The 18,321-nt window shown below is 41.2% G+C and overlaps 1 protein-coding gene across 1 annotated transcript in view; it reads right to left on the bottom strand.

Moving 5' to 3' along the window:
* Positions 1-2,665: 2,665 nt before the first annotated feature.
* The window catches only part of synpr (synaptoporin), a 45,025-nt gene continuing 29,369 nt past the window's right edge, over positions 2,666-18,321 (bottom strand). Inside the window, exons 3-6 of the mRNA XM_038969063.1 lie at positions 4,198-4,325; positions 3,450-3,648; positions 3,058-3,249; positions 2,666-2,969 (exon numbers count right to left, since the gene is read on the bottom strand). Of these exons, the coding sequence (XP_038824991.1) occupies positions 2,712-2,969; positions 3,058-3,249; positions 3,450-3,648; positions 4,198-4,325 (777 nt within the window). The 3' untranslated portion in view covers positions 2,666-2,711. The remainder of the gene's footprint in view (positions 2,970-3,057; positions 3,250-3,449; positions 3,649-4,197; positions 4,326-18,321) is intronic.

Here is an 18,321-nt window from a genome sequence, read left to right as displayed (position 1 = left end):
GCAATCAAATATGTGCACAACATTTGAGAGAAATATTCCATACGATTTTTGTGCGTATGGAAAATATCAGGGATTTTTATTTCAACTCATGAAACATGAGACCAACACTTTACATGTTGTGTTTATATTTGTGTTAAGTGTAATTACCCTGGTAACAGCCTGAAACTGTGAGTAACTTCTCTTGCCCTGGTAAAAGTCTGAAACTTGGTGAGTAACGTCTCCCTGACCACTCCTCTGTTGACCCGGCAGAGCTGTAAAAAGAGCAGCACAGAGAGAGAGACCCCCAATCAAACAATTGTTTGATTTTAGATGCAGCAATAAAAACACATAAGCTTACAGTAGCTGAGTGACAATGAGGCAGCGACCATACTGTACCTACCTTCAATGGAGGACAGCTGTTTGGACACTTTAACCCTGTTTCAAAGAACCAGGAACAAATAGTACTCAGAAAACTGATAGAAATGGCAAACTCCCAAATAGTCCGACTTGGACACTGGTATAGAAAGGTTAACATGTAATGGTACAATAGGTTCACATACCTGTTTGACACCTTGGAAGCTGTATTGACTAATGTTTGAAATCCTATTTTACTTGTGTTCTTTGGTTTAATGTTGAACCACCCAAATTAACAGGAAGCTTTAGTGTAGAACAGGTCACTTGGCAACAGGTGTGCTTAGGCAAACACTAGCCTTACTGTGACCAAGCCCGCTTAGGTGCTGTTTGTTAGGGCCAAAGTAATAGTCAATCTGAGCTCCAGATTGGATCATCTTAAATACGTAAGTGCTGTTCCCTGAGAATAGCAATAAGGAATCTCTGTTGTCAGGTCAGATGCTCATTGTTAGATTCCCAAGTTAAACTAATACATTCAGCCAGATACCTTTCATTCTAAAGCTTGGGGACAAATGACTGCTGGACTCATTACCCAGGGATTCCTGTCTGCTGATTCAGGTTTACTGGACACTGATCATTTTCTTTATTGAGACATAAAGTCTGGGATTAGGTTTGTTTGTTTGCTAGTAGAATTCCTTCACTCTGGTAACGGTAAACAAAGGGCCACAAACTTAACTGACTGCCTCTCTCTGGGAAATGCTGTTTCTGCTCAACCATCTGACAGACGTTCATTGCCCATTCTCCCATCCCTATGGTAACCAAGCTGAGGTGTGTTTAAAGGTGGTGCTCTGCCTGGTGCATTGGGTCGGGGCAGGGTAAGGGGTGTATCAGGTACCTCTATGCTGGAGTTAGCCTGGCCCATTAGGGATACTGGCCTGTCTACCCATGTCCCCTAAGACACTCTTTGTGCAAACGTCTGAGAGAGAGAAAAATAACATACCATGAATATGGACTTGTCCAATAGCATTATTCAAAATGCTTGTAAAATATCCTCCACCCTCAGTAATCATAAACAGATTACAAATACTGGTAAATGGTTTTCAAATTGTTCAAATTATAATGTTACACGGACAGAAGAGCAAGTACATAAATATACTTTTTTTTTTACCACATGCTTTGACGCTCAAGACACATGGTTAATTCATTATCATCATCAATATCAGACATCGTCTCATTAGACTTATTTTTATTCATTGAAAAGTTGTACAAACCTGAATTACTTTGTTTATAGAATTCAAGACAGAGAAAACATGACAGATAAAATGGAGGGTGTTCAGGAATGGTTATACAGACAAGCTTGGCAGAGCTCACTATTTTAATTGCAACTAAGTTCTTCTGGCCCTTTTTCACTGGGGCCTAGCTAGCTAGCTCCAGGATGTGTATGAAATGATTCTTTAATTTGAATCAAGAGCGACCATTTGTAAACAGAGCGGGTACAAACACATTTCCCATTTACTATTGTTAACACCAACATCAAAAACTCCTCACAAATCAATACATAAAACCCATTTATGATCAAGGGCATCTTGTGTAATGAAAGGTTATCTGCCATGAAAGGTACAATTCTTCTTTAGTGCAGTGAAATGAAACTTGATACAATTTAAATAATCATTCTAAATATAAAAAATAAAAACATTTATTAAAATATAGTGTATACTATAAAGGATGTCTTGAAAAAAATATAAATCAATACAAGCTATGAAATAAAATTCTAATAATGAGGAATAAACTGCTACTGTTACCTTGCTGTAACGCTGAGATTAAATTCTGCCAGTTTCATAATTAGAATGTGCACAAACAAGCATAGAAACACATAGCACAACTTCATGCACTTTGTCAAGACTATATAGGAAACTTCAAGAATTATACAATTGTAGACCACATTTCTCTTCCACGACAGTACAAACCAGTTTGAAAAAGACGTCTAGTTAAAAAGGTCTGTGACATTGCACCTAGCACAGAAAAAGATAAACTGTAAACAGACTCAAGCCACAGGCAATACAACATTCACGAAAACAACATCTAAAAACATAACCAAAATCTAGATTTTGTACAATACTTCGAAATACAACGCGTGGAACTGTATCAATCGACAACTTACCTTTTCTGGCACCAGAATATTTTTACCTAAGAACTGCATGTAGGTCATTTGGACACATTTTTTATGTTTTTGCACAAACAGGACACCAACAATGTGATGCATCAGAGGATCAGACTGAGCTAGCCCCTCTTGCCCCCTCCCTCCCTTCAACCCCTTCCTTCCTTAACCCCTGATTGAATTTGCCCTTATAGAACACCTATGTGCCAATCAGACTGCAAGTCTACATCTGATTAGAGTAGGAGGTGGGTTCGCCCACAGGACTGTATTCTGATGCCTGCTCCCGGTCTCCCTGGCCGCTGTAGCCTCCTGACTGGTCGAAGCTGCCCTGGTTGTAGGGCTGCTGCTGGCTGAAGGTCGCGGCCTGTTTTTCGGGCGGTGCTCCAGCGTACCGAGCAGGTCCTCCCTTATGCCAGCCAGTCTCCTTGAAAACAAACCAGATGTTTCCTGCCCACAGGACGAAGTTTAGGAAGCCAAACACCTGGGGAGAGACAGAGTATATCACAACAAAACAAACATGTGGTGTGTGTGTTGTGGTGTGGTAGTGTGTGGTTCACAGTCTGTCGTACCACAGAGGTGTTAAGGCCTGACCAACGGGGTCCTTGCACTAAGCCACACTTGTTGGTCATGACCTTACAGGCAGACATGAGCTCCAGCACCTCATCTGGATCTGTGGCGACCTTGACGTCCGACAAGGCCTGAGCCCAGGCCGAAGAACTGACCAGCCACATGAAGGCGAACACCACCGTCACTATGAAGTCCTGAGAGGGGAGGGGGACATGTTACTGAATAGTGATCAAGTTACTGTTTGCACAATCAGCAGATGTGAAAGGTGCAGGGACTGGGTACATTATACAAAATATATTGCAGCATGGAAGCAGTACAAACACATAGCATACTATCTTAGTCAAAAGGAAATATAATCAGTGGAGGTTGAACACGGAAAAGGTGAGCAGCTCACAATGAGAGGGCCTCGGTTGTTCTCGCGGTACTTGTTCTGGAAGAAGATGTAGACTATGGTGGCCATGAGGGAGTAGAGGAAGGCAAACACAGCAATGGTGACGAAGAACTCAGCTGAGGAAGAGTAGTCCCCAATGAGGAAGAGACTTTCCCTCCTCCTCCCATCACACAGCGGAGCCTCAAAGGACACCTGGTGCAACCTGCCACAGAGTGGAGAAAAGAGGAGTCTAAAACACCTGTAGCCACTCTTTAAACAATGGAGAGATTAAGTCTGTCAAAAAAGACATCAACAGACTGCTGATGATCTTATTTTGTGTCTCGAGTGAATATTAGCAAAGCTACCACTGAAAGCATTTTAGACATCTTGTCTGGTGCTAATCACTATCACTTTGTTTTGCTGCATAATAGCTTTCAGAGTGCCACACAGATGGATCTTAATTGGCTAGACTAAATCTTGCATATGGTGTTAGAAATGACATCTGAAATTGTCTCAAATATTATCCCGCTAGGCTGGTGTTGAAACGCACATGCGTGCACGCACACACATACACACAGAAACACAGACAGCTAAATAATTTGAATGAGGAGCAACAGAGTTGGAGATGGCTCCTATTCTCTTTGGGTTCATTAAACATTCATGGGGCTGCGCTGGAAATTGAGAAAAAATACCTCTAACCCAAATGTGCTCGTATTTGTCCTCGAGTTGCATTACTATTATGTGTCTTAAATGTTACTAGAAAGTGTCTTACCTAAAAGGATAGGCAAAATCGATGCCAATACTGAGGTTGCTGCTGGCCTTGTCAAGCTGACAGTCAACACTAACCCGCAGCTGTCCACTGTAGCCTCCACATGTTGCAAATGCAAAAATGGCAAAAAGCTGTTGAGAGACAAACAAACAAAAACAACAAAACTATTGAATTGGAACTCTGTTCAGGAGTAATTAGCCGGATTATTTAAAGGCCCAATGCAGCTGTTTTTTAAAAATATCAAATAATTTCTGGTTAACAATTATGTACATGTACCTTACTGTAATAGTTTTCTATTAAAAGTAAAAAATAAACAATATTAGCTGTTTAGCAAAGAACAATTTCACAATCAAGAATTTAGCTTAGAGTGGTCTGAGTGAGAGGCCTACAGTATGTAACCTGAAAACGATCTGTTTTGGCAGAGGCTTGGAACTGTCTTTATTGGTCCATTAAAGGCCTAGTGCAGTCAAAAATGAGATTTTCCTGTGTGTTATATATATTTCCACACTGAGGTTGGAATAATACTGTGAAAATGATGGTAATAATGAGTTGTTTGAAAAGACCACCTGAAATTTCAGCCTGTTTTGGTGGGATGGAGTTTTGGCCTGGATGGTGACATCACTGGGCGGGAAATTAGTTAGACCAATAAGACAGAGATCCAAACCTCTCTACCAATAACAGCTGATTTTCAGTTTTCCCCTAACTAGTGTTAGCGCAATGACTGGAAGTCTATGAATATCTGCATGCTGCTAACGCTAGTTAGCATTGGCTCGTGAAACACCACGAGTTCATCTGACTCTGGGGAAGTAGATAATGGGCCTCATTGCCAAAATCATGAAGTATGCCTTTAACTGAAAATGATTTGATATGGAGATAAAAATGGCTGCATGGAACTTATACCACTGGTGATGTCACCAGGCAAGCCAAAACTCCAACCATGCAAAACCTGCTGGTTAGAAGGTCCTGTGTAAATTGTACTTTCAACCAGCAACTATGAGGAAATAACACTGATCAAATTTGTTCACATTTTTACAATGTTAGTTTCATCAGCTGTTGTGCAATATGATACAGAACACAGGAAAAACAGCATTTTGAATGCAATGGGCTTAATGACTCATCTGTTGAAAGTCTGAGAGGACATTGTGATCACTAAGAACACAAGGGCCTTGTTGTAGTTTCCTCCCAATTATTTATGCATCCATCAGTTGTTAAGTCAAAGATTAACAAGAACACCAAGCGTGCAGATCTAATCCGTCCCAAGGATTTTGTTGGTCTTCCAGCAGGCAAAGCAGTGCCCAATTTCAATTAGGCCCCCTCCCACACATACAGGTAATTCATATCCAGCACCACTCTCTCTGTGGTGGATTCTCACTGCAGTTAGACAAAGAGGCAGTGACATGGCTACGGCTACTGACAGCAATGTCTGGAGTACCCACCCACCAAAGAGTTTTTCTTTATATATTTTGATTTGTTTAACACTTTTTTGGTTACTAAATGATTCCATGTGTTATTTCATAGTTTTGATGTCTTCACTAATAATCTACAATGTAGAAAATAGTAAAAAATAAAGTAAAACCCTGGAATGAGTAGGTGTGTTCAAACTTATGACTGGTACTGTAAGTGCACAGAAACACCACTCAAACCAGACCTAAATGAGTCTGAGGAAATGCTGCCATTAGAGAAAACAATAGCCACAATCACAGACCCAACAGGGAGAGTTTCATTAGGAAATAATTATAATTTTGTAGCAGTTGAGGAAGACCAGCTAGAGTGGGGCTTGACCCAGCAGCCCTGAAGTAACAGGGCAATCACGCAACCTACGCCATAAAGATCCAGACCTCTTGCCAGTGGCTGTACTATGCTTACGTACAGAGGTGTTATAAAACTGTGATGTCTCAGATTGAATCATTGAGGGAGATATGAGAGTTAGTAGGGAGTGGGGTAAGACAAGCCATTTTTTACAGGGAAATATAGTATTCTTTCTAACAAAGATGTCTCCATATACACTACATTAGAGGTTGACCGATTAATCGGAATGGCCGATTAATTAGGGCCGATTTCAAGTTTTCATAACAATTGGAAATCGGTATTTTTGGACACCGATTTAGCCGATTAAAAAAAAATATATATATTTTTTTACACCTTTATTGAACTAGGCAATTCAGTTAAGTTACACATTCTTATTTTCAATGACGGCCTAGGAACGGTGGGTTAACTGCCTTGTTCAGGGACAGAATGACAGATTTTTACCTTGTCAGCTCGGGGAATCAATCTTGCAACCTTACGGTTAATTAGTCCACCGCTCTAACCACCTGCCTCTCATTGCACTCCACGAGGAGCCTGCCTGTTACACGAATGCAGTAAGAAGCCAAGGTAAGTTGCTAGCTAGCATTAAACTTATCTTATAAAAAACATCAATCAATCATAATCACTAGTTAACTACACATGGTTGATGATATTACTAGTTTATCTAGCGTGTCCTGCGTTGCATATAATCGATGCGGTGCGCATTCGCGAAAAAGGACTGTCGTTGCTCCAACGTGTACCTAACCATAAACATCAATGCCTTTCTTAAAATCAATACATAAGTATATATTTTTAAACCTTCATATTTAGTTAATATTGCCTGCTAACATGAATTTCTTTTAACTAGGGAAATTGTGTCACTTCTCTTGCAACAGAGTCAGGGTATATGCAGCAGTTTGGGCCGCCTGGCTCGTTGCGAACTGTGTGAAGACCATTTCTTCCTAACAAAGACAGCCAACTTCGCCAAACGAGGGATGATTTAACAAAAGCGCATTTGAGAAAAAAGCACAATCGTTGCACCACTGTACCTAACCATAAACATTAATGCCTTTCTTAAAATCAATACACAGAAGTATATATTTTTAAACCTGCATATTTAGCTAAAGGAAATCCAGGTTAGCAGGCAATATTAACCATGAAATTGTGTCACTTCTCTTGCGTTCATTGCACGCAGAGTCAGGGTATATGCAACAGTCTGGCTCGTTGCGAACTAATTTGCCAGAATTTTACGTAATTATGACATAACATTGAAGGTTGTGCAATGTAACAGGAATATTTAGACTTATGGATGCCACCCGTTAGATAAAATACGGAATGGGTCCTTATTTCACTGAAAGAATAATAGTTTTGTTTTCGAAATGATAGTTTCTGGATTCGACCATATTAACTTCTTTGGGGTAGGGGGCAGTATTTTCACGTCCGGATGAAAAGCGTGCCCAGAGTAAACTGCCTGCTACTCATGCCCAGATACTAGGATATGCAGATTATTAATAGATTTGAATAGAAAACTCTGAAGTTTCTAAAACTGTTTGAATGCTGTCTGTGAGTATAACAAAACTCACATGGCGGGTAAAAACCTGAGAAAAAATCCAACCAGGAAGTGGGAAATCTGAGGTTTGTAGTTTTTCAACTCTTTGCTTATCCAAGATACTGTGGAAATGGGGTCATATTGCACCTCCTAAGGCTTCCACTAGATGTCAACAGTCTTTAGAACCTTGTTTGAGGCTTCTACTGTGAAATGGGGGCAAATGAGAGGGGATTGAGTAAGGTCTCTCCCAGAGTGCCATGAGCTGACCATGCGCGTTCACGTGAGAGTTAGCTTGCGTTCCATTTCATTTCTGAAGACAAAGGAATTCTCCAGTTGGAACATTCTTGAAGATTTATGTTAAAAACATCCTAAAGATTGATTCTATACATCGTTTGACATGTTTCTACGGACTGTAACGGAACTTTTTGACTTTTCATCTGGACCTAGTGATCGCGCCTCATGAATTTGGATTACTGGGCTAAACGCGCGAACAAAAAGGAGGTATTTCAACATAAATGATGGACTTCATCGAACAAAACAAAGATTTATTGTGGAACTGGGATTCCTGGGAGTGCATTCTGATGAAGATCAACAAAGGTAAGTGAATATTTATAATGCTATTTCTGGCTTCTGTTGACTCCACAACATGGCATATATCTGTATGGCTTGATTTTGTGTCTGAGCGCTGTACTCAGATTATTGCATGGTGTGCTTTTTCCGTAAAGTTTTTTTGAAATATGACAGCGGTTGCATTAAGGAGAAGTGGATCTAAAATTCCATGCATAAGTTGTATCTTTTAGCAATGTTTATTATGAGTATTTCTGTAAATTGATGTGGCTCTCTGCAAAATCACCGGATGTTTTGGAACTACTGAACATAACGCGCCAATGTAAACTGAGATTTTTGGATATAAATATGAACTTTATCGAACGAAACATACATGTATTGTGTAACATGAAGTCCTATGAGTGTCATCTGATGAAGATCATCAAAGGTTAGTGATTCATTTTATCTCTATTTCTGCTTTTTGTGACTCCTCTCTTTGGCTGGAAAATGGCTGTGTTTTTTGTGACTAGGTACTGACCTAACATAAATCGCATGGTATGCTTTTGTCGTAAAGCCTTTTTGAAATCGGACACTGTGGTGGGATTAACAACAAGTTTATCTTTAAAATGGTGTATAATACATGTATGTTTGAGGAATTTTAATTATGAGATTTCTGTTGTTTGAATTTGGCGCCCTGCACTTTCACTGGATGTTGGTCAGGTGGGATGTTAGCGTCCCACGTACCTTAGAGAGGTTAATGACCAAAGGCTCGTATTTCTGTGTGTTATGTTATAATTAAGTCTATGATTTGATATTTGATAGAGCAGTCTGACTGAGCGATGGTAGGCAGCAGCAGGCTCGTAAGCATTCATTCAAACAGCACTTTAGTGTGTTTTGCCAGCAGCTCTTCGCAATGCTTCAAGCATTGAGCTGTTTATGACTTCAAGCCTATCAACTCCCGAGATTAGGCTGGTGTAACCGATGTGAAATGGCTAGCTAGTTAGCGGGGTGCGCGCTAATAGCGTTTCAATCGGTGACGTCACTCGCTCTGAGACTTGGAGTAGTTGTTCCCCTTGCTCTGCAAGGGCCGCGGCTTTTGTGGAGCGATGGGTAACGATGCTTCGAGGGTGGCTGTTGTCGATGTGTTCCTGGTTCGAGCCCAGGTAGGGGCGAGGAGAGGGACGGAAGCTATACTGTTACACTGGCAATACTAAAGTGCCTATAAGAACATCCAATAGTCAAAGGTATATGAAATACAAATGGTATAGAGAGAAATAGTCCTATAATAACTACAACCTAAAACATAATAACTACAACCTTCTTACCTGGGAATATTGAAGACTCATGTTAAAAGGAACCACCAGCTTTCATATGCTCTCATGTTCTGAGCAAGGAACTTAAACGTTAGCTTTTTTACATGGCACATATTGCACTTTACTTTCTTCTCCAACACTTTGTTTTTGCATTATTTAAACCAAATTGAACATGTTTCATTATTTATTTGAGGCTAAATTGATTTTATTGATGTATTATATTAAGTTAAAATAAGTGTTCATTCAGTATTGTTGTAATTGTCATTATCACAAAAATAATATATATATGTATTATTATTTTATTTATCTTTTTATTTATTTATTTATTTTTAAATCGGCCGATTAATCGGTATCGGCTTTTTTTTGGCCCTCCAATAATCGGTATCGGTATCGGCGTTGAAAAATCATAAATCGGTCGACCTCTACACTACATGGCCAAAAGTATGTGGAGACCTGCTCGATGAACGTCTCATTCCAAAATCATGGGTATTAATATGGAGTTGGTTCCCCTTTGCTGCTCTAACAGCCTCCACTCTTTTGGGAAGGCTTTCCACTAGATTTTGGAACATTGCTGCGGCGACTTGCTTCCATTCAGCCACAAGTGCATTGGTGAGGTTGGGCACTGATGTTGGACGATTCGGCCTGGCTCGCAGTCTGTGTTCCAATTCATCCCAAAGGTGTTTGATGGAATTGAGGTCAGGGCTCTGTGCAGGCCAGTCAAGTTCATCCCCACCGATCTCGACAAACCATTTCTATATGGACCTCGCTTTGTGCATGGGGGCATTGTCAAGCTGAAACAGGAAAGGGCCTTCCCGAAACTGTTGCAACAAAGTTGGAAGCACAAAATCATCTAGAATATAATTGTATGCTGCGATTCCCTTCACTGGAACTATGAGGCCTAGTCCGAACCATGAAAAACAGCCCTAGACCATTATTCCACCTCCACCAAACTTTACAGTTGGCACTATGCATTGGGGTAGATAGCGTTCTCCTGGCATCCTCCAAACTCACATTCGTCCGTCCAACTGCCAGATGGTGGAGCGTGATTCATCACTCCAGAGAACGCGTTTCCACTGCTCCAGAGTCCAATGATGGTGAGCTTTACACCACTCCAGCCGACGCTTGGCATTGCGCATGGAGATCTTAGGCTTTTATGCGGCTGCTCGGCCATGAAAACCCACTTCATGAAGCTCCCGACAAACAGTTATTGTGCTGACGTTGCTTCCAGAGGCAGTTTGGAACTCGGTAGTGAGTGTTGCAACCGAGGACAGAGGATTTTTACTCGCTACAGCACTTCAGCACTCGGCGGTCCTGTTCTATGAGCTTGTCTGTCCTACTACTTCGTGGCTGAGCTGTTGTTGCTCCTGAACCTTTCCACTTCACAATAACAGCACTTACAGTTGACCGGGGCAGCTCCAGCAGGGCAGAAATTTGACGACCTAAATTGTTGGAAAGGTGGCATCCTATGACAGTGTCACGTTAAAAGACCCTGAGCTCTCAGTAGGGGCCATTCTACTGCCAATGTTTGTCTATGGAGATTGCATGGCTGTGTGATCGATTTTATACACCTGTCAGTAACGGGTATGGCTCAAATAGCCAAATCCACTAATTTGAAGAGGTGTCCACATACTTTTGGTCATATAGTGTATTTCAGGATGTTGTGTATCCCTGGAAATAAATCAGAATTAATGTAAACAATACAGTTTTGAAAACATAGCTTGTCCAATAAAAGAGGTCTCTTGGCACAGCTTACCCCAGGTATGGGGCAAATTAAGCCGCAGGACAGGGTAAGTTACACTGCCTACACATTTCTGTAATTAATTAAATTGTAGGGACCGACACCGGAGATGAGAAGCAGGTACGGGGAGTCAAACATTTAATCAGGAACAGACATGAAACAAGACAGGAGCAGCGTCAGTACATGGGTATACAAGGACAATCAATGCAGAAGCAGGGAACAGAGCAGGGAACCAGACAGATATAGGGAAGGTAATGACAGAGGTGTTTGAGACCAGGTGAGTCCAATAATTGCTGATGCGCGTAACGGGGGGAAGGCAGGTCTGCGTAATGATGATGGCTGGAGTGCGCAATGCTGGGGAGCCTGGCGCTCGAGCGGGAGCAGGCATGACAGAAATATTACCAGTAGCTTTTAAAAACCATGTCTATCTTTATTTCCCAAACACAATTCAACACAATCACAATAGTTTTTGTCTTAATCATATTAAGCATATTTTAACACAGGCTTAACACCTAGCAAACACTTTGTACATTTGTTTTTACACTTGTAACATAGGCCAGGCCCTGTTGTTACCTCATATCCTAGCGATAATGCCTAGCATTACGCCTTGGAAGAAAACACTTCAATTTTCTCAACTTGCCATTGGCGCAACATACCCCATACCATTGGCTCAGTTTACCCCAAGGCAAAACATTTTGACAATATTAGCCCACACAGCTACAATGATGCACTTTCATGCTAGGTTTAGGACCTCATATTGAAGCTTATAGAAACTCCAACTGCTAAATAGAACACTCTTATCTACTTTGGTTTATACACAAGCATCATGAAACCTCTAACACAATACATTAATTTGACTTGGTGAAAAGACTTTTTTGAGACCTAACTTGCTTACCACTTTTTCCATGTGGTTTTCTTCCTTCACAGACTCAATTAAATGATGACCTCTTCCTAAATATTTGGTCAAATTATTCATTTTGTGTATGGTTTCCTAGAAACAACTTACCCCACTCTCCCCTACTGGAGTACCTTAATAATCATCATCATCATCATAATAATAAAACCTAAGGGAGTTGTTGGTAGAATGAGAAACAATAACATTTAATGTGATTTAGCACACATCCTGTCCTTATAGTAGTAATGCAATAGCTTTTTGTGCTCCCGAACCCTAAGGCCCAGGGGACTGCAGCAGAGGAGGCTTGTGGGATGAGCTATAGGAGGACGGGCTCTTTATAATGGCTGGAATGGAATTAACGGAATGGAGTCAAACGTGGTTTCCATATGTTTGATTTATTTGATACCTTTCCAATGATACTCCAGCCATTCCAATGAGTCCGTCCTCCTATAGCTCCCCCCACCAGCAGCCACTGGATTTCAGATATAAAAGGGTGGCTGAATCTGCTTTAAAAAGAACAAAGAAAGTTTCAGGAAACAAAAAATGGTCCTTCATCTGAGGCCAGGACTAATGGGGTGTTACCAACTCTATCTGGGACAATAGGGAGAAATCACAGGCTGTGACAAATGCAGGTCTGACGTTTAATATCGCATAGGTTATCATTGTCATTGTAAAAATACAAACCCTCTGTGGCAATGGTAGAAGAGAATCCTACAGCTATAGGGGAAAAACTGTGGTTCCATGTATTGATTGGTATCGGGTATATTTCATGACGTAATGACAACTAAATTAAAGACAAAAGCCCCCCTCCAACATCACAAGACCATCTCTTTCCTAGAACCAACAGGGGAAACTGAAAAAGAGGGCGTCCACGGAACACATGTTGATGGTAACTTGAATCAGGTATCAACAAATCAGACATAGGATGGAAGAAATCAGAGAGAACTGCCCAGAACAGAGTGTGATGGACAGCAGTGGTCCATGGCCTACGTTCCCCGAGGAGCGATGGGCCTATAACTTGTTGGATTATTACTTTGTTTTTGCCTCTGTGGTTTGAAGAAAGTATATGGTACTACTTCAGATATGCACTTCCCAAAAAAACTTGGATTTCATGTATTCATTTGTATCTGGTATATTTCATGATGTAATGACAACAAAATTAAAGACAGAAAGCATGCAAAAGATCAAACATCCCTTTGAAGGAACATCTCCCTTTCTGTAGTTCTCCAGTGAGATGTTTTTTAATACCTATGAAAAGGTATATAGAAGTTAAACCTCATGAGACAGATTAGTGTTAAAAAACTGGACTTGGCAGCTTGGAGGAAGTTATATCACTCCTAGTAGTCTACACCACTGCACACAGAAGCTCTGCTCCAAACTCAGCCTTGAACATCATCTATCATCTCACTATCTGTCTCAAACCAGGTACAGTATATGTATCCAGATCCAATGATAAATTATGTAACACATTTCCTCTGCCATCACATTACAATCTACCTCCCATTAAAGTACTGAAGAGAATGACCCTTAGCTGCTTTGTGGGCCTGCAGGTCTGGAATTGGAGGTGAGGGCCGAGGGCAAAGGTCATGGCGATAGCCTGGGGAAAGAAAGTGTGTCAAGCTCTCCTCCTACAAAGATATTGATCTTGAAGAAAGTTTTTCACAATGTATAATGAACAAGGAGGTTTTCTTGGTTTAGAGTAACAGATGAGTACAATATTTTGTCGACAGAAGGAGAACTAGCTACATCCCAAACATCCCTACATCACCTTTTACTTCACCCGGGCTGCCTCTTCTAATTGAAATTGAAAAACGTATCTTCGAGGAGGTCAGGAGGAGAACGTGTCACGGATCAGACATACTCTCCAAAAGCCCCCCTCCAACATCACAAGACCATCTCTTACCTGGAATCCACAAGGGATGAACGGTTGATTCGGGCATCAACAAAACAGACATAGGATGGAAGAAATCAGAGAGAACTGCCCAGAACAGAGTGTGATGGACAGCAGTGGTCCATGGCCTATGTTCCCTGAGGAGCGATGGGCCTATAACTTGTTGGATTATTACTTTGTTTTTGCCTCCGTGGTTTGAAGAAAGTATGTTGTACTACTTCAGATATGCACTCCAAAGATGCATCTCAATAGTTCTTTCTTTGTATCCTCTCCTTCATACACACTGATCTGAAAACATGACTGTAACTACTGCTCCCTGAAGGAGGGAAAAGAGGTACAGTGCCTTCAGTAAGTATTCAGACCCCTTGACCTTTTCCACATTTTGTTACGTTACAGCCTTAACCTTAAAATGTACTAAATAAATCAAAATAATCAGCAATCTACACACAATTCCCCATAATGTATTGTCCTGAATCTTCGTCATAGGAATCACTCGGATTGCCTGCTTCTGGAGACGGGACGATATTTCCTGCATCAAAATGGGCGCTCAGGCCTTGAGAACAGTCGATGTGATGACGCTGCAGAAGCATGGGGGATGCACAACAAATTGCAGCCTGTACCAATGTTCGCTCTAATTCTTTTTGGCACTGAGCAAATTTCAGGTCTGCTGAGCGCAAACTTAAACGTTGTGAAAATTCTGTGAACACTGTGGCTGTAACCACCTTAAGTTCCAGTTTTAACAGTGGCCAAGTAGGCTACTATGGCTATTTGATCATAATGTAGGCCTACCAGAGTGGCCAGTAGTGTAAAGTACTGAATGAAAAATACTTTAAAGTAGTACCTAAGTAGTTTTTTGGGGTTACTTTACTTTACTTTACTATTTATATTTTTGACAACTTTTACTTCACTACATAACTAAAGAAAATTATTTACTTTTTACACCTTACATTTTCCCTGACACCCAAAAGTACTCGTGACATTTTGAATGCTTAGCAGGACAGGAAAATGGTCCAATTCACCCACTTATCAAGAGAACATCCCTGGTCATCCCTACTGCCTCTGATCTGGCAGACTCACTAAACACAAATGCTTTGTAAATTATGTCTGTGTTGGAGTGGGCCCCTGGCTATCCGTAAGTAAATAAAAAACAAGAAAATGGTGCTGTCTGGTTTGCTTACTAAAAAATAAAAACGTCCCTTTTTCAGGACCCTGTCGTTCAAAGATAATTCAAAAAAATCCAAATAACTTCTCAGATCTTCATTGTCAAGGGATTAAACACTGTTTCCCATGCTTGTTCAGTGGACCATAAACAATTAATGAACATGCACCTGTGGAACGGTCGTTAAGACACCAACAGCTTACAGACGGTAGGCAATTAAGGTCACAGTTATGAAAACTTAGGACACTAAAGAGGCCTTTCTATTGACTCTGAAAAACACCAAAAGAAAGATGCCCAGGGTCCCTGCTCATCTGCGTGAATGTGCCTTAGGCATGCTGCAAGGAGGCATGAGAACTGCAGATGTGGCCAGGGCAATAAATTGGAATGTCCGTACTGTGAGACGCCTAAGACAGTGCTACAGGGAGACAGGACGGACAGCTGATCGTCCTCGCAGTGGCAGACCACGTGTAACAACACCTGCACAGGATCGGTAGATCCGAACATCACACCTGCGAGACAGGTACAGGATGGCAACAACAACTGCCTGAGTTACACCAGAAACGCACAATCCCTCCATCAGTGCTCAGACTGTCCGCAATAGGCTGAGATAGGCTGGACTGAGGGCTTGTAGGCCTGTTGTAAGGCAGGTCCTCACCAGACATCACCGGCAACAATGTCGCCTATGGGCACAAACCCACCATTGCTGGACCAGACAGGACTAACAAAAGGTACTCTTCACTGACGAGTCGCGGTTTTGTCTCACCATGTGTGATGGTCAGATTCGCGTTTATCGTCCAAGGAAAGAGCGTTACACCGAGGCCTGTACTCTGGATTGGGATCGATTTGGAGGGTCCGTCATGGTCTGGGGCGGTGTGTCACAGCATCATCGGACTGAGCTTGTTGTCATTGCAGGCAATCTCAACGCAGTGCGTTACAGGGAAGACATCTTCCTCCCTCATGTGGTACCTTTCCTGCAGGCTCATCCTGACATGACCCTCCAGCATGACAATGCCACCAGCCATACTGCTCATTCTGTGCGTGTTTTCCTGCAAGACAGGAATGTCAGTGTTCTGCCATGGCCAGCGAAAAGCCCGGATCTCAATCCCATTGAGCACGTTTGGTAAGGGCTAGGGCTAGGGCGAGGGTGAGGGCTAGGGCCATTCCCCCCAGAAATGTCCGGGAACTTGCAGGTGCTTTGGTGGAAGAGTGGGGTAACATCTCACAGTAAGAACTGGCAAATCTGGTGCAGTCCGTGAGGAGGAGATGCAAAGCAGTACTTAATGCAGCTGGTGGCCACACCAGATACTGACTGTTACTTTTGATTTTGACCCCCCTTTTGTTCAGGGACACATTATTCCATTTCTGTTAGTCACATGTCTGTGGAACTTGTCCAGTTTGTCTCAGTTGTTGAATCTTGTTATGTTCATACAAATATTTACACATGTTAAGTTTGCTGGAAATAAACGCAGATGACAGTGAGAGGATGTTTCTTTTTTTGCTGAGTTTAAGGAATTTGAAATTTATTATACTTTTACTTTTGATACTTAAGTATACTTTAGCAATTACATTTACTTTTAATACTTAAGTACTTTGAAAATCAAATACTTTTAGACTTTTACTCAAGTAGTATTTTACTGGGTGATTTTCACTTTCACTCGAGTCATTTTCTTTTGAGGTATATTTACTTTTATTCAAGTATAATAATTGGGTACTTTTTCCACCACAGAGTAGCCTACCATCAACAACAATTGAAAAAAATGCATCCCATAACATTTTTACATGGAAATAGCTGTTCTATCACCCAGTCTACAGTAGAAGTAAATGTTTGGTGTTCAATGTGGGCCTACATTCCCGGAGACTTTAGAAAAAAAACATGCTGGGCTTGACTTTAATCTGTTTATCCACTTGTCATCCAGACAAGGAGGTGACTGAAAAGGTTGTGTTGTTTGATGCAAGAAACCATTTTACAAAATAAAATGAATTATTATTCCCATACTGTTATTACAAAGATTCAGACAGATTATGCTACCCTCTGCCTTTTAGCTACTTAGCTTTGTTATGAATACTCAGGAAGAAAAAGGTGTAGATTCACATGCAGAGCGCGGCAGGTGTTTATTTCGCCTTCGCAGAAGGCAGGAATCGTGGTCACAGGCAGGCAACGGTCATACACAGGTAGGCAAACAGGCAGGTGAATCAAAACTAGGACTGGAGGCTATAACTAGTTCTCACAAACGAGCTAGGAAAAGGCTTAGTAGAGTCAAAATGAACAATACCTCACAAAGGCACAAACAGAATGAACTGAACTAAATAAGGAGCTGATGAGACCAGGTGAGTAACTAACACAGGTGAAATCAATGAACAAAAATGAAAGACAGGGCTACGTTTAACAACACAAAGAAACAGGGCTACGTTCACGAACACAACGAAACAGAACACAAGGTTGACTAAGAAAATAAATACAGAACCCTACAAGCTTATTCAAGACTGTCTCAAAATACAACATTGCCCCTTTATGACATAAAAAAGCTCTTTACTTGACTCACTTTCGAAGATGGCTAGAAATGCATATATTTTGTGCTCCTGTAGGACGCAACCACTCCCCCATTGTTGACTAGAAATTTGCTATAACTGGGCTAACAACTCACTAACTAGCAAATAATATGAACAAATGTGCACAGGTGGCTACATGCAGCTCTCGCTTTGATCTCAAAACAAGCGCATCTACTCCCGACCGCTCATGCTGTAAACACTGTCCAGTTCAAAGTGAACGGCACAGATCCATATATGGCAATGGCTATTTGCATATAGGCCAACTGCAGTTATGGCCTGTGTAGAGTCGTGCCTGTCAATGCAATAGAATCCTACTCCAATGCCCTCTGCCTACAACAAAATATCTTGCACAGTTAGTTTTACATACTAAGTCTTGCACAGTTTTGTTTCGGTACATTGAAAGTGGCTAATATTGCATTGATTCAAGCACAATTCCTACAGTAGAGTGAAACTTTGATAGTGTTAAAGTGGCAATATGTAACTTTTTGGGTGATCCGACCAAATTTCCATAGAAATGTGAGTTATAGATTTAGCATTCTACTTCAAAGCAAGTCTAAGAAGCGGTAGATCTGTTCTATGTGGCTATTGCTATGCTTACCGTGCTTCATTTTTGTTTTTACCTCTTTTACTTTCAGTTTTGTACACAAGCTTCAAACAGCTGAAAAAACAATATTTTTGGTTATGGAAAATATATTTCACAA

This window comes from Salvelinus namaycush, chromosome 2 (genome assembly GCF_016432855.1).
Source record: "Salvelinus namaycush isolate Seneca chromosome 2, SaNama_1.0, whole genome shotgun sequence".
Lineage (NCBI taxonomy): Eukaryota > Metazoa > Chordata > Actinopteri > Salmoniformes > Salmonidae > Salvelinus > Salvelinus namaycush.
This window is presented reverse-complemented; position numbering and strand designations above follow the sequence as displayed.